At 44.3% G+C, this 15,944-nt stretch overlaps 2 protein-coding genes across 2 annotated transcripts; both read right to left on the reverse strand.

Moving 5' to 3' along the window:
- Positions 1-202: 202 nt before the first annotated feature.
- LOC120313274 (natriuretic peptides A-like) lies at positions 203-4,617 on the reverse strand. Its single transcript, XM_039355015.1, has 3 exons — positions 4,418-4,617; positions 2,397-2,649; positions 203-471 (listed from the first exon to the last, which is right to left on the reverse strand). The coding sequence occupies exons 1-3, from the start codon at positions 4,535-4,537 to the stop codon at positions 455-457; spliced, it is 390 nt and encodes a 129-aa protein (XP_039210949.1). The 5' UTR covers positions 4,538-4,617; the 3' UTR covers positions 203-454.
- A 1,777-nt stretch (positions 4,618-6,394) lies between these two features.
- Positions 6,395-8,356, reverse strand: LOC120313271 (natriuretic peptides A-like). The gene is made up of 3 exons (XM_039355012.1): positions 8,155-8,356; positions 7,413-7,686; positions 6,395-6,547 (listed from the first exon to the last, which is right to left on the reverse strand). The coding sequence occupies exons 1-3, from the start codon at positions 8,272-8,274 to the stop codon at positions 6,522-6,524; spliced, it is 420 nt and encodes a 139-aa protein (XP_039210946.1). The 5' UTR covers positions 8,275-8,356; the 3' UTR covers positions 6,395-6,521.
- Between the last annotated feature and the right edge of the window lie 7,588 nt (positions 8,357-15,944).

A 15,944-nucleotide genomic window follows, 5' to 3' on the forward strand; every position in this document is an offset into this window, starting at 1 on the left:
TTGAGTGTCGCTATACAAACTGTTGCAAGTCAGGCCTGTAGAGATCTACCTGGAGTGTGGATGGAGGCCGTGGGACGGTGCAAATTTCATATTTTTTTAAAAAAAAAAAGAGGGAAGGGAAATAGCAAACTTGTGTAAAACGCAGTTGAAAGCGCGCAGTGTAATCCCACACCACAAAAAAACAAAACCAAAAACCAAAGAGTAAGATAATTGTAGTTTTTAATGATCGTTTCAGGCTAAGTTCTCTGTGCTGAAAATAAGAAAAAACTTTTTTTAACATTTTTTTTTTGAAAAAGGAAAGGGGAGGAGGGGAAAAAAGAAGCAAACAAAGGAAGGTAATAAATAAGTTAATAAATAAATAAATAGACGGAGGGCTTGTCTTGTTCCAGTGCCCACAGATTGGAAAAAAATAAATCTTCGGAAATTCACACGCCCGGGGAAAAAGGAGCTGCTTTTAGTGTCTTCTGAATCCTGAAAGCAAAGAAACGGGAAAAAAAATGGATTAAGAGACAGAAAAAAAATCTCATTTGGAGAACTATTTATGCTGAGCGTCACCACGTTAATTTGGGGTCCCAAGAAGTGGGAGCGTTTGCTTGAGGCCAGAGGCCAAATGCAGGAAACCCTCAACTTACAACCGCAAAAGGGGAATACGTGATCCTGGGACGCTGCAACCGTCGTAAATACGAGTCAGTTGCCCAGCATCTGAATTTTGATCACGTGACCCTGAGGATGCTGTGACTGTCGTAAGTGTGTAAAACGGTCCTAAGTCCCTTTTTTCAGTGGCGTTGCAACTTTGAACGGTCACTAAATGAACAGTCGTAAGTTGAGGATTACCTACAAATGTCTGTGGTAGGTGAAACAATGGGGAGTGTTGTAGTTAACTCTTTCAACTTTACACCTATATTGCCCCCGTTTCTTCAGCTGAGTCTCAAACACCCGGCTCACGGTTGTCCCGAAGGGGCTTTTTCAAAAGACAACACTTTTTTCCTTAAAAAAACTTTTTCAAGGAAAAAAACATGAAAAGAAATCCCCCCAGAAAACCCAGTTGCCTTTTGGAAAAAACAGCAACAACTAGGAATTCTGCTGAGGACTTTTTATATTTCTAAATAAAGGCAGCCTCCCTTGTAGAAATAATGAGGAGTGAAAGAGATTTTTTTTTTAAGTTGTTTTTAAGACAACTTGTGAAAACAGCTGCAAGTTTGCAAAGGAAAGCAAAGCTTTGAATCGGATCAGGACTTATTTGGGGCTTTGATAGCTACAGTATTTCCCCGACTGCTTTTTTCCTGGAGATAACCCTGGTTTTGGGGAGTGTCCCTTTCTCTTTAAGGGGCTAATATTTGCCATGGGTGTTCTGGTCGACTGCTTTCCTGAGGGGTGGTGACAGCCTCAACATAAAACAGAAGCTCACTTTTCTCCCTTATCTCCAAAGTTGGTGTCAAAATACTGTTGTAGATAATATTAACTTGGCTGTGTTGGAGAGCAACAATGAGCCTTTTTTTAATAATTCAGGGGGAAAAAACAGTATTTTCTTTTCTCAGAAATGTGAAAGTAGAGTAGAGAAAATATGGAATAGAATGGAATGGAATGGAGTGGAGTAGAGTATATAGAGTAGAGTAGAGTAGAATAGAATAGAATAGAAAATAGAATAGAATAGAATAGAATAGAATAGAATAGAATAGAATAGAATAGAATGGAATGGAATGGAATGGAATGGAATGGAATGGAATGGAATGGAATGGAATAGAATAGAATAGAATAGAATAGAATAGAATAGAATAGAATAGAATAGAATAGAATAGAATAGAATAGAATAGAATAATGGAATGGAATAGAATAGAATAGAATGGAATGGAATGGAATGGAATAGGAATAGAGAATAGAATAGAGAACAGAACAGAATAGAAGGAATGAAGAATGGAATAGAATAGAATAGAATAGAATAGAATAGAATAGAATAGAATAGAATAGAATAGAATAGAATAGAATAGAATAGAATGCAAATTGCAGAATAGAATACAATGCAATACAATACAATAGAAGAATAAAGAATAGAATAGACTGCAATAGAACAGAATGCAATAGAATATGGAACGGAATGGAATAGAATGGAATGGAATAGGAAATGGAATAGAATAGAATAGCATAGAATGGAATGGAATGGAATAGGAAATAGAATAGAACGCAACGCAACGGAACAGAACAGAACAGAACAATAGAATAACAGAGTTGGAAGGGACCTTGTAGGTCATCTAGTCCAACCCCCTGCTCAAGCAGAAGATCCTACCCCATTTCTGACAGAGGGCAGTCCAGTCTCTTCTTGAAAGCTTCCAGCGTGGGGTGGGTGGGATTCCGCCGAACGGGCTTAATAATGGATCAGAAAATAGCTATCGACTCACCTTTGCATCCCATCCCACTGACGGATCCGATCCGGTCCAACCGTCGGCCGAAGCAGCCCGATTCTCTCAGGCTTTTGGCTGCCTGAATTCCTCGTATGTGTTTCAGCAGAGCCGTCCGGTCGGAGAAGACGGGGAAGTCGTCGGCCGCAGGCCGATCGTTCAGGTCATCTTCGGCCTGGATCTCAAAGTCTTCAGGGTTGCTTTGTAAGTCCTCCATCAAGGCCACTTTTTCCTCCAACGTCTCCAGGAGAGCCTGTGGGGTGGGAATCGAGAAGGTTTGTGTCAGTTGCAGAATGAGGCGGTCAAGTCTATTGCAAAAAAAGAGGGGCATTGTCTTCCTAGATCAGGGGTCCTCCACCTTGGCCACTTTAAGACTGGTGGACTTCAACTCCCAGAATTCCTCAGCCAGCTTTGCTGGCTGAGGAATTCTGGGAGTTGAAGTCCACCAGTCTTAAAGTGGCCAAGGTGGAGGACCCCTGTCCTAGACAACTGATGGAGCCTTAAATTTTATTCCCACTGGATACCAGCATCCACATTTTTCTATCCTGCTAAAGGTGCTTTTTTTTTTTTCAAGAAGCAACTGGACTCTTTTTTCTCTTTGAAGACGTTTCTCTTCTCATCCAAGAAGCTTCTTCAGTTCTGACTGGATGGTGGGGAGTGGAAGGATTTATACTCCTTGCACACAGCTGGTCCTTTTCATCCTTTTAGAGAGTCGTTGAGGCCACTCAGAGGTTTATCTGTGTCCTCAGGGTCACCTGAGTGGGGCAAATGGGTGTGGAGCCTTCTTCCTTTCAGCAGTTCCAAGGAAGTTCCACACCTATTTCCACCACTCAGGTCACCCTGAGGACACAGGTAAACTTCCAAGTGGCCTCAATGACTTTCTAAAAGGATGCAAATGACCAGCTGTCTGCAAGGAGTATCAATCCTGCCATTCCCGCACCATCTGGTCAGAGTTGAAGTAGCTCCTTGGATGAGAAGCGAAACGTCTTCAAAGAAAAACAAGGAAGTCCCGTTGCCTCATGAAAACAAAAGCATCTTTGGGACAATCCTCCCCTGGATGGCTGGGAATCTCCATCGACACCTGTGAAAGGTGATTCCAGCTTCGCAAGAGAGGGCCAGTCGGTAGCTCAAAACTCAAAAGTGTACAAAGCAAACGAGAGAAAAATAGAAATGAAACTGGCACTTCTCAGGGCATAGTTGATAGATAGATGGTTGTCCAATCTCTTATCTCTGGCTAAACGCACCAGCTTTTTCTGCCGAAAGTGCACAGGCTTTGCCATCATCTACCCCAGGGGTAGGCAACCTTGGCTCTTTTATGACTCATGGACTTCAACTCCCAGAATTCCTGAGCCAGCAAAGTCCTTGAATCATAAAAGAGCCAAGGTTGCCTACCCCTGGTCTACCCGCTTCCAATGGAGTCAGCCAATCTGTGACCTGGTTGTGACATTAACTGTTCTCCTCTAGGATAGACTGCTCCTGAACCTGGTTCCCCCACAAGTAATAGCTCCTGAAAGAATTCTCTCTCTAAGAGGCTTGTGGCTATTATGAGGCAGACGAGCTGGAAGGGACCTCAGAGGTCTTCTAGCCCAGCCCCCTGCTCAAGCAGGAGACCTTATGCCATTTTGGACAAAGTGTTCCAGAGATGCTTTTTTTTTCAGGACACAACTAGACTTTCTTGTTTTCCTTTGAAGACGTTTCGCTTCTCATCCCAGAAGCTTCTTCTGCTCTGACTGGATGGTGGGGAATGGAAGGATTGATACTCTTTGCAGGTAGCTGGTCATAGAAGTATACATCCTTCTATTCCCCACCATCCAGTCAGAGCCGAAGGAGCTTCTGGGATGAGAAGCGAAACATCTTCAAAGAAAAAAACAAGTGGAAAAAAAGCATCTTTGAGACAACCTCGACCCGGATGACTGAGAATCTCCATAGACATTCAGACGAAATTTTCAGGCAGAATTTCTGCCAGCGCCTATTGGATAAGCCTCAAGTCCAGATGGACCCCAAGGACCGCGTTCTCTTACCTCCATATTGGCTAGCTCCTCGGCCGGGCTGAGGCCATGGATGGGGTGAGCCGCCGGACGCTGGAAGCAGAGGAAAAACACCAAGGCGACAACGGTGAGGAGCGAGCCCTTAGCATCCATTCTCGGAGATCAGAGTCGGCTGTTTTCAGAGGTGGCTTCTGGTCTTCTCTCTCAGATCTGGTGCTCTCCTTTCTCCCGCGAGTTCTTATATACCCTTCGGAATCCGCTTTCCTGGGTTATCTGGAGCACATTCCAGCGCTGTCGCTGGCATGCTGCATTTTCCAAGAGAAGATTCCCTTTATTAGGTGTCACGGGGCAGCGGCTGTTTTCAGAGGCATGCGAGTCACAAGTCAATGATTTCATGTTGCCGGACCTCGGCGTCGATACCACGAGCCGAGATTACACACCATCCCTGGCTGGGCATTCTTCAGATTTTCTCCCCTTTTCAGGTCGATGGCCTTGCCTTTCATTTTTCCCAAGCGGGGCAAACGGCATCCCACAGAAACTGCCTTGTATAGAAATGGCACAAAGGAAGGCAGACATTTTGGTGTCTAACATACACATCATTTATTGCCACCCTATATGGCCTACGGAGAGCACTTTCTGCCCCCAAATATTGGGGCTTTTTTTCTCTCTGCGAGTTTTGATTTTGATAGTTGTCAAGTTATTTGTTCCTCCAACACAAGTTGTAGACACAAAGCACGCAGCGCACCGAACCTGAAGCGACCCATTTTGTGATCTGTTGAACCATGAAAACTACAAAGCAAGGTTAACTGGTTGTAGACTCACAGACGTGTACAACCTAGGAACCCAGCTGCTTCCGAACGCTTGAGGGAAATTGCTCTTCTTTGCAGGCAGAGTGCTTCTGAAGATGGAGGATCTGATCTTGATAGCATGTGTGTGCTTGTGAATTGTGTATAAAAAGCCTGCAAGGTATTGGGGGGGGAGAGAAGATTTTTTCCCCTTCTTCTTCTTCCAGCAATTGAATTTGTACATGCTCAGTCATCACATGCTATCTTTCTTTCTGTGCTGAACTCAAGTGTGAGAATTTGGCCTCTGTGGTTTTTGTCTCAACTGAATGGCTGAGAATCTCCAAGAAATCAAACTTAAGAAATAATCCCAGCTCAGTGAATGAATCCAGCCAGTACAGAAATCCTTGCCACCTGATGGGTGTTGACGCCCGCCCTGGCTGAGGTTCTTAGGATCAATACCAGAAATTGGGAAATGTGTCCGGGAGAACAATTCATTTACCACTCTAGGTGTGTTTAATGGAAGATGAAAATGGTGGTGTTCTTAATTTTCTGCTATCGTAAGCCGCTGCATGAGGGGATGGCCTTCCGCGCTCAAAGGCAGTCAACCGCTAAATGTCAGTGTCGGAGAGACTAAGCAAGGGAACTGGAAAAGAGCAAAGAAAACCTTGCAGTAGCTCATTAATTTCTATCTGGATTGAGGTCACTTTTGACCTTGAGGGAGAAAAGGCCTGGTGGCCTCGGAGGTCAAGGGAAAAAAAATCCAGTCGGAGCTGGACAGAGAAGGAAACCCAAGGAGTTTGTGTGTGTATGAGTTGCTGTCCAAGGTGCTGAACCCACTCATCTATATATCACTGCCTTGCAACTCGCTCAGAGCCTAGCAAGCACCAAGGTGCACAAGGAGATGTGAGAACTTGGTCGTTCTATGCCCTCCAGATTGCCACATCTAGTTGGAGCTCACCAATGGATGTCTGGACGCTTCCCTTTTGTAGGGCAGTTGCTTTCCACGACTCTTCCCCTCCCCTCCGTTAGACAAAAACCCAAGTCTCTGTTTTTACAAAACATTTATTGACGCTCGTGACAATCAGATTTGGTCCCCAGGATAGGGGCGAAAAGGATCTCTAAGACTGGAGGGACAACCGTTGAATATTGTTAGTCTGAATGTCGAATTGAATAACTCGTACTGAATATTAAAGGGTTTCCTACAATATTTAGACGGCGTGGAAAATGGAGCGCATCTTTTCTCAGGGGATGAAAAGGAAGTGATGTTTTTTCCAGGTGTTGAACAGTTCGTATCGAGGGCCTTGCTCTCCGTTTACTTCTGGAGGAAAACATTGTTGAAGAAGTTGTGAAATTCAGCTTCTCCGTCTCCTCCAGGAACCTGAAACAGAAAGTTAAAAAAGGAATGGGTGAAGGGGTTCCCTCTTTCCCAAAGACGGCAAAAATCCACATTAATTTTAGATTCCCTAAATCCCGTTTCTGCTTATGAGAAGTCATCTCAGAATATAGAAAAGAATAGATAAGGGAGGCAGAATCCTTACAGGCTGAAAGGCCCTTTGGGTCAGCAGTTTAACATGGAAGGGAACGAAGCTGAGTGATATGGTAACGCTCCCACCTTGGAAAGCAGAAACAGAATTCAACAGGTAGAGCTGAGGCCTTGAAGAACATCTAGTCTACCTTTGTAAGAACCTCATGCAGAACTTGTCGTTCCCCTGTTAAGTTTCTCCTACAATGACTTTCCACCATAATTGCCCCTTCCTGCAACTTATAACTAAACTGGAAATTGAATTTTGGAACCCAAATTCTTATTTGTCCCTTTCTGGATTCTAGAAGTGTTCTGGATTCTGTCACCCTTCTCCTGTTTTGGGGAGGGGAAAAAAAACACACGTAGCATGCATTATTATGCCTCGGATATTTTAATTCTCGCCTTTCAAACCTCTGACGGTTATTTCTTTCTTTGGATTCATTTTGCAAAACTGGCGAAGGAATACACAAGCAGCTGAGTTTTCCTGGAGAGACTAGACCATTTTCACCCCAGTTTTAAGATTTAGAGAATCTTAATTTAGAAAAGGGTCACGGAGAGCAGAGGGCAGTCCACCCTGCTAGGGGCAGATATTAGACACAAAGGCTGTTGTTGGGACGTTTTCTCCCCTGGTGTGGTTGGTTCAGAGTGGTTCTTTTGTGCGTGGCCTGTGTGGGGGTTGTTTGAACAGCCCTGCATTGTGAAACTCTCAAAAGGGACCTACGGGGTTTGTAGGACTTGCAGCCGAGTCCCGTCTGGGTCCCGATCCGATCAAGCCTGATTCCGAAACATCCGGAGAAGTATCTCCTGGAGGCCACCAGGAACTTCCTCCACTGTGCCTGAGAGAGGGAATCTTGAAGTTTGGGCAGGTGGGAAGGGATAATCTCGGCGCCTTCGAGGTCGGGATAATCGCCATCTTCATTTGCACCGCCGGTTTCGTAGTCGGAAGGTTCCAGATCCTCCTGCTGGATTTTTTCTCGCAGCCGATCCAGGAGGTGCTAAAAACGGGAGAGGACGAAAAGAAAACGGGAACATTCTTAAAACAGAATCCTCTCTCTCTCTCTCTCTCTCTCTCTCTGGATCTATCCCTGCACCATCAAAGCCTTGTGGAAAGCCTGGTTTTGTTGCTGAGCTGTTTCCTACTTAGTAATTGAATGAGATTCTAGTCCTCATGGTTCTACGCTTGTTAAGAAGAAGGTGGCAGAAGACTGCCTTATACTTAAACCATCTACATCACGGTTGGCAGATGCTCTGCCTCAAGATTGGGCGATCTCGTGAGATCCACCCGGATTTTCAGCAAACTGGAGATCTTCGATCAGCAAATGCCTCTATTTTATTTATGTATTGATTTATATTTCCTGTTACTTAACCGCCCATCTCTCTCGGTGGTGTCTCACACCCTCAACTGCACGCTGTCCCCCAGCCAGAGAAGCCCTCCCAGGAGACATGTCCTCCCTACCTCTTACCTGCAGAGCCTGCAGATCTTGGCCAGAGGGACTCCACGTCACTGGATGAGCCCAGCCCGGCCCGGCCGGCAGTAACCCCATGAGCAAAGTGAAGGAATAAGTCAGAGCTAGGCAGCCCATCTTGTTTGCTGTGTCCCAAGGCCTCGGTGATGTTTGTGGAACGGCAAAGGAAGGCGCTTCGTTTTATAAGGCCCTGGCAAGGAGCTTTCTCTCTGCTTCAAGCCGGCTGGGCTCCGGTGACAAAGGGCACGAATCTTGATAAGGAAACCGGTTCTAACTAGCCCAGCGAGCAGCCGAGAGTTTAGGCAAAGCTGCCTTGGCTATTCACCCCTTCCTCATCCAGGGAAAGCAATTACAGTGATGTTGTTGAGCGGCCGAGCTAACGGCTGCCATTAAATCTTGCAGCCCGGGGCCAGGAGATGTGTCTCAGCTTCCCCTGTCCTGGCGGGCCTCAGACACACACACACACACACACACACAGAGAGAGAGAGAGAGAGAGAGAGAGAGAGAGAGAGAGAGAGAGAGAGAGGGAGGGAGGGAGGGAGAGAGTCCTGTTTGAATCTTTCCAGCTTCTCCATTAAGGGGGTTGTGTGTGCTTGGAACTATAACATTGGCCTGCTGGGTGCTTGGAAGTCCAGTTTGTGCTCATGACGGGCCGAACGAAGAAGATGCATTGAAACAAACTAGAATAGAATAGGATATATAATAGAATAGAATATAGAATAGAATATAGAATAGAAAATAGAATAGAATATAGAATATAGAATATAGAATAGAATAGAATAGAATAGAATAGAATAGAATAGAATAGAATAGAATAGAATAGAATAGAATAGAATATAGAATAGAATATAGAATAGAATAGAATAGAAAATAGAATAGAATAGAATATAGAATAGAATAGAAAATAGAATAGAATAGAATAGAACAGAATAGAATATAGAATAGAATATAGAATAGAATAGAATAGAATAGAATAGAATAGAATAGAATAGAATAGAATAGAATAGAATATCTTTATTGTCATTGTGTAACTCACAACGAAATTAAGTGAGAAATTAAGTAAGGAGGGATGATTGATCCTGGAATGTTTTAAGAAGTTGGCCAATGCTTTTTCCACCCAGAGCAATGGGTTATAACTCTGCAGTCTCCCCAGTAGCCAACATCTTCTGTTATTTAATGGAATAACAATATTGGAAGGGACCTTGAAGGTCATCTAGTCCAACCCCCTGCTCAGGCAGGAAACCCTATACCATTTTGGACAAATGGCTGTCCAGTCTCTCCTTAAAAAGCTCCAGTGTTGGAGCATTCAGAGCTTCTGGAGGCAAAGTTTTTCCATTGATTAATTGTTCTGTCAGGAAGTTTCTCCTTAGTTCCAGGTTGCTTCTCTCCTGGATTAGTTTCATCCATTGCTTCTTGTCCTGCCTTCTGGTGCTTCGAAGAATAGCTTGACTCCCTCTTCTTTGGGGCAGCCCCTGAGATATTGGGAGACTGCTATCATATCATCCCTGGTCCTTCTCTTCATTAAACTGGACATCCCCAATTCCAGCAACTGTTTATCATATGCTTTAGTCTCCAGTTCTCTCATCATCTTTGCTGCTCTTTTCTGCACTCTTTCCAGAGTGTCAACGTTTTGTGTGTGTGTGTGTGTGTGTGTGTGTACGTACAAAGATTTATGGCAAGCTTAGGCTCTCCACGAGAATATGAACGACGAGTCCTCGCCTTACAACCGCAACTGAGCCCAAAATGTTATGTTGCTAAGCGAGACATCACTTTAAGTGAGCTTTGCCCCCATCTTACGACCTTTCTTACCATGTTTGCTGAGGGAATCGGGGCAGTGGCTAAGTGAGCCACGCGGCCGTTAAGCGAACCTGCTTTCCCCATTGAGTTTTCTTGTGAGGAGGGGATCACCTGACACGTACACACACACATACACACACACCTTGGGACACTGCAGCCGTCATAAATGTGAGTCAGTTGTCAAGCGTCCGGATGTAAATCACGTGACCCTGGGGAAGGCTGCAACAGTCGTTAAGTGTGAAAAGCAGTCCTAAGTCCCTTTTTTTTCAGTGCCGTTGTAACTTTGAACATCACTAAGTGAACTGTTGTAAGTCGAGGACCGCCTGTGCTAACTGTCAGGGAAAATGAGCAGGGGTTAAGAACAGAAAGAATTCAAGGTGGGCTGGACTTAAGATCATTTGTGGGTGTCCAGGGACTGAAGACCGGTGACCCCTTTGACCCCCTCCCTCCAGCTTAGCGAAGTCATCTCCTACATCTAACCTCTCGGATGCATTGGAGGGCCCTCTGTCGATGCTCAGAGGCCTTTCCTTCAATCTTGAAGCTTCTCTCTGAAGCTTTCATCTTCTGCTTGATTCTGGCGGAATGCAGGAGACCTGCAGCGATTCTCATGAATTCAAAATGGGGAGGAAAAAAAGTCTCTGTGTGTGGGGGGGGGGGTGTTTGGCGGTTTCTATGAATCCAGCTGTTCTTTCTGGGGTCCCGTTGCCCCTCCATTGCCCCCTCCCCACTCCCCTCTACCTGTTTTCACGGAGGAGGCTCCATTCTCTGTCATCTCCAGCCTGGTCAAGCTTCAAAGGGCGCGCTCATTATTTCTATGCTAATGGAATTAACAGGCAGGCTAGCCAGGCAGATTTATTTTAATCAGAAGTGCCTTTTATGTGTGCAGAGGGGAAAAAAAATCCTTCTCAGTGGCCAGCCTTTTTGTTTTAATTGAGGGTTTCCTGCCAGGGTTTTCATTTATTTCCCTAGGTGAATTTGGGCCAGGTGTGGCTCAAAAGGATACTTTGAAGGTCCGGAAAAAGCGAGAAAGAGGTGGGAAAATAAATTTGGACCTAGCTGGAAACGTGGATGGAAGAGGTGGGATTTAAAGCAGAAGTTGCAATTGCAAAAGGTTAAGATTACGGAAGGGTCTGCTAAAGCCAAAACGGAAACAATGATCTGGTTCTAAGGAGAAGTCATCACCGGTGGACAAAATTAAACTTAACAAAATAATTAAATTTATTATTTGATTACACACAGACACACACAAATTGTTTATGAAGAATCTTAAGATTAAATGGAGCCATCTGCAAAATGAGGACTTGGGAGGCAGAGCCTGGTGTTCCTTGAGCCATCCTTTTCAAGCTGCTAGTCCTCAGCGTCCATCTGTCGACAGATATTTTAATTGTGTAAATATGCGAGTATGTTTTGTGCACGGGTACACACACATTTGTATCTTAGCCTTCTTGCAGTGACTTCAGGAGTGTTGTTCAAGGAAGCTAACAAAATAATCAGGTTCCCCCCCCCCTGTTTATAAAGAATCCTAAGATAAATGGAGCCATGTGTGCAAAAAGAGAACTTGGGAGGCAGGGCCAGTGTTCCTCGAGCCAGCCTTGCCAAGCTGCTAGTCCTCAGCGTCCACCTGTCAACAGATATTTTAATTGCGTAAATATGCGAGTATGTTTTGTGCATACAGTACTATGCACACACTCGCATCCCAGCCTTCTTGCAGTGACTTCCAAGGATTGTAGTGTGTTCAGGGGAAGAAAGTCTGTCTTGCCAATTATATCTCTGCATTTCTTGATTTATTTTCCTCTTTCCAAATGTATTGTGTTTGTTCTTTGCCTATCACTTTTACTGTTTCTGTTAGCGAGGTGGCCATCAACTGCCGTTGTCGAGTTTGCAAAACCTTCAGCCTTCCCAGAAGCATCCAATTAATGAAGTTTGCATTGTATGGAAACTTCTGTTTCGATTTATGTCTTAGCATAATTCTCATTTTGGGGGGCTGGGGGGATGGACGGGAGCTTAGTGGCTGCTTCAAATTATTTATAAGGAAGCAAGAGAGGCTGGAGACCCAGTGAAGGAGCATTTTTGCTCTTGTGCAGCCTCCGTTTCTCCCTCTCTGGAATCCCTCCATCCCTGGAACACAATTTTTTCTCCCCAGACAGAGACAAAGTCACTTTCTCGTCTCTCTGGATCTGCCAGGAAAGAAAGAAGAAAGAAAAGAAGGAAGGAAGGAAGGGAAGGAAAGAAGGAAGAAAGACAGAAAGAAGGAAGGAAGGAAGGAGAAAGAAAGAAAGAAAGAAAGAAAGAAAGAAAGAAAGGGGAAGGAAAGAAAGAAAGAAAAAAGAAAGAAAAGAAGGAAGGAAGGAAGGGAAGGAAAGAAAGAAGAAAGACAGAAAGGAGGAAGGAAGGAAGGAAGGAAGGAAGGAAGGAAGGAAGGAAGGAAGAAAGAAAGAAAGAAAGAAAGAAAGAAAGAAAGAAAGAAAGAAAGAAAGAAAGAAAGATTCTCACTGATTGTTTTGGTTTAAACGGGGAAGCCAAAAGAAGTTTTGGAAACTGAACAAATTACAAAAATCTAATATATTTGAGTATTGCAAGTATGCATTTTTTGGCATGTATAGCTCAATCACTACTGAAGGACATGGAACACACAACAGGAGAGCGCCTGATAAATGAAACATCAAGCTAAAAACTTTCTTGGAACTGCTGAAAAGAAGAAGGCTCCACACCCATTTGCCCCACTCAGGTGACCCTGAGGACACAGACAAACCTCCAAATGGCCTCAATGACTCTCTAAAAGGATGCAAATGACCAGCTGTCTGCAAGGAGTATAAATCCTTCCATTCCCCACTGTCCAGTCAGAGCTGAGGAAGCTTCTTGGATGAGAAGCGAAACCTCTTCAAAGAAACACAAGAAAGTCCAGTTGCCTCCTGGAAAAAGCACCTTTGGGACAAGCATCACCCGGATGAGTGAGAACCTCCATAGACAAAAATCAAGCTGTTTTTTTTAAAAGAGATGCTTGTGAGGAGCCCCCCCCCCAAAAAAAAAGCAGTTGGCATTTCCTCTGTGTGGAGGCTCCACTGCGTGCTGAGGTCTCCCTCCTTCCTCCGTGAAAACGACTACATGATGGTCTCGGCGGGAAAGCCTGTGCAGGAAAAAGACCTACAACTGAGCCCAACATTTACGTTGCTAAGCGAAACATTTGTTTCTTTTATTTCTTTCTTTATTTATTTATTTAATAGATAAAATACAAAGAAAAATAGAAATAAGGAATTAGGGGGAGGAAAAAGGGGGGAGAAGAAAGTGTGAGCGACAAGGGGGAAAAGAAATAAAAGGCATTGACTTTCCCCCCTCCTTTTAGCAAGGTAGAAGATGTGAAACATTTGTTAAGTGCCCCGTTTTATGACTTTCCTTGCCCCGGTTGTTAAGTGAATCTGCCTTCCCCAAGTAGTAAATTCTTTCTTTCTTTTTTTCTTCTCTTTTTTTTTGCTTTTGTTTAAGGCATGAGAAACATAAAAGTGTTGGGATGGCTTGCATCAGGAAAAAGACTTCAGAGTTAATTACAGTGAAGTATTTCAGATAATCTTAACAGGGAAAAACATTTTTTGAACACTGCGGGGAAAACAAATTTAAATGAGCACTTTAAAAACAGGATCTATGGCAAGGTAATTAAGATGATTAATTAGAAAGGAAGATTTATATCGGTGTGGTTGTTACTTGTGGAAATACTGGAAAAATGTCTATATTGAATTGTTATCGATTAAGACGACTAAGAAATGTACTAATTTAAGGTTGATAAAAGAGAAGATTATTGGAAGAAGGGAAAAACAAGGAAGGCTATTAGGTGGAGTATGGAATTATAGAAATTAATGGTTATTGATTGTTTGTAAATATAAATCCAGACAAATATTAATGACGATTATGTTTAAAAAAATCAATAAAATACATTGAAAATAAAAAAGAAAGAAGACGTATGTCGGAAGGCCGCCAAAGGGGATCACGTGACCCCGGGGGACGCTGCGACCGTCATAAATACGAGTCAGTCACCAAGCGTCTGCATTTTGGCCACGTGACCAGGGGGAGGCTGCGACGGTCGTAAGGGTGAAAAATGGTCCTAAGTTCCTTTTTTCAATGCCGTTGTAACTCTGAACGGTCCCTAAATGAACCATTGCATGTTAGTTGAAATTCTCATTTGGATAAGGCTAGCGCTGTGTGAGAAGTAAGTCTTCATCCTGATTCATCCAAGCCGGGAATAAATAGGCAACATGGAGACTGCTTTGAGAAGAAGGTTACAGTTTATTGAAGCAGCAGAAAGATGGTCCTTGCAGGAAGGAGCAGAGGAGAAGAAAGAGAGAGAGCACATGGGCAGTTAGGTTTTTTTATACCCTCTCTAGCCTTGTTTGGAATAGTTTCCTGTTCCTGTGGCATGAACCTTGAGGCTGTTTCTGAGTGTTTGTCTAAGCCAGTGGTTCTCAACCTGTGGGTCGGGACCCGACTTGGGGTCGAAGGACCATTTCACGGGGGTCACCAAACAACGCAGTCTGCCATTTTTTCCCCCCTTTTCCTTAGCTGTGCTACTCCCTCTTATTCAAAAGCCAATAGAAGAGACTCTCTTGAATAGAGTCTAATTCTATTGGCTTTCAAAAGCCAATAGGAATTGTCCAGGCTGTCTCTGCCCTGCTGAGCCCGCCAAAAGTCCCATTCTGCAAACGGTGCTGCACCCGTTGAGTAGTCCTCGACTCACGACCGGTTGAGTAGTCCTTGACTTACGACCGGTTGGGGGTCGCGGCATTAAAAAGGTTGAGAACCACTGGTCTAGGCCTTGATATCTGTGGTTTAATCCTATTATCATATCCTGCTTCCCAGGTGATGGGGCTAATGACTCCTAGAGTTTGGGTGGGGTATGCAGATCTTTCCTTTGTCTTCTTGATTGCTCTGGCTCCAACTTTCTGATGGTTTTACATCTGCATTTATATGGGGCTAAAGTCTTGCTTGGAGCAGAGAGATAGATTTGGGGCCAGGTTTGGTTTTAAAAAAATCCCTTTGAGGAAAAATATATTTTTCTGCCCTTTTTAATATTTCCTTCTCTGGGCTAACTTCCCTCAGCTGAGTTTGGCTCAGATCTGAGCAGGATGATCCAGGCAGAGCTGGCTCCGTTCTCACAAGGAGACCCCCAGGAGCCCCTCTGGAGAACTGGCAGTCCTCCTTCAGTCTCTCGATTGGAAGAAAAGGGTACAGCCAGAGCAGGGACTCGGACAGAGAGGCCATGGGGAGCCTCCCTCTGTTCACGGGGTCTCTGCACCAGGAATGTAGCAGACAGAGGAGCCCCAGAAACAGCCCCACTCCCACTCCAGCGGCAGGAGATAAGAACTCTTTCTCTGTTAGAGAATTTTAATTTCTCTGTTGGTGAAAAATAAATCAGAAGCTCTCACAGTTGACTGCATTTAGCTGATTCAAATAACTTTTTATATAAAAATATTTACAATACCATTCTTCTTTACAGCAACATAGCTTAACGAAGACTTCTTGCAGAGACAGACCAGAGACAAAAACTTGAGACTGGAAATCCAGCTCCTAACTCAATACTCTTTTTTGCACAGACTCAGTAGCACTTTCTTCACATTGGCTGACTGAGTTACCACATGGCTCTTCCTGTTCATGAATATTCCAACATTCTCTGAAGAAAGTAAGTCGCTAGTCCTCATGGTCTGAAGTAACTGGAACACTTTAAGCCGGATCGCTGGAACTGATTCCTGACCCTGAGTAAGAGCCGATCTGCCTGGACTGAAGCTGGACTGAAGCTGGGGGCTTTCTGCCCAGCCTAATTAGTTGCAAATATGTCACTTTTTTTTTTTACTCAAAATGATGTTTCCAGCCAGGGGCTCACCGGCTCGTTTGGGGCTCAGCACCCCATCCTGCTGAAGGCTCCAATAGGATCCAGCTTGGCCCCGAAGCAGCCTCGCGATGGCCCCTTTTTGCTCCAGGATTGGTGCCTCCTGGCAGAGCTG

This window comes from Crotalus tigris, unplaced genomic scaffold (genome assembly GCF_016545835.1).
Source record: "Crotalus tigris isolate CLP2741 ecotype Arizona unplaced genomic scaffold, ASM1654583v1 scf7180000018590.67127310178:1205815, whole genome shotgun sequence".
NCBI lineage: Eukaryota > Metazoa > Chordata > Lepidosauria > Squamata > Viperidae > Crotalus > Crotalus tigris.

Coding starts and splice junctions, on each gene's coding strand:
- LOC120313274 (XM_039355015.1), bottom strand. CDS start 4,537: ATGGATGCTAAGGGCTCGCTCCTCACCGTTGTCGCCTTGGTGTTTTTC. Junction 2,650..4,417: donor AGGAGCTAGCCAATATGGAG/GTAAGAGAACGC, acceptor CCCACCCCACAG/GCTCTCCTGGAGACGTTGGA.
- LOC120313271 (XM_039355012.1), bottom strand. CDS start 8,274: ATGGGCTGCCTAGCTCTGACTTATTCCTTCACTTTGCTCATGGGGTTA. Junction 7,687..8,154: donor AAGATCTGCAGGCTCTGCAG/GTAAGAGGTAGG, acceptor TCCCGTTTTTAG/CACCTCCTGGATCGGCTGCG. Junction 6,548..7,412: donor CTGCAAGTCCTACAAACCCC/GTAGGTCCCTTT, acceptor TTTCTGTTTCAG/GTTCCTGGAGGAGACGGAGA.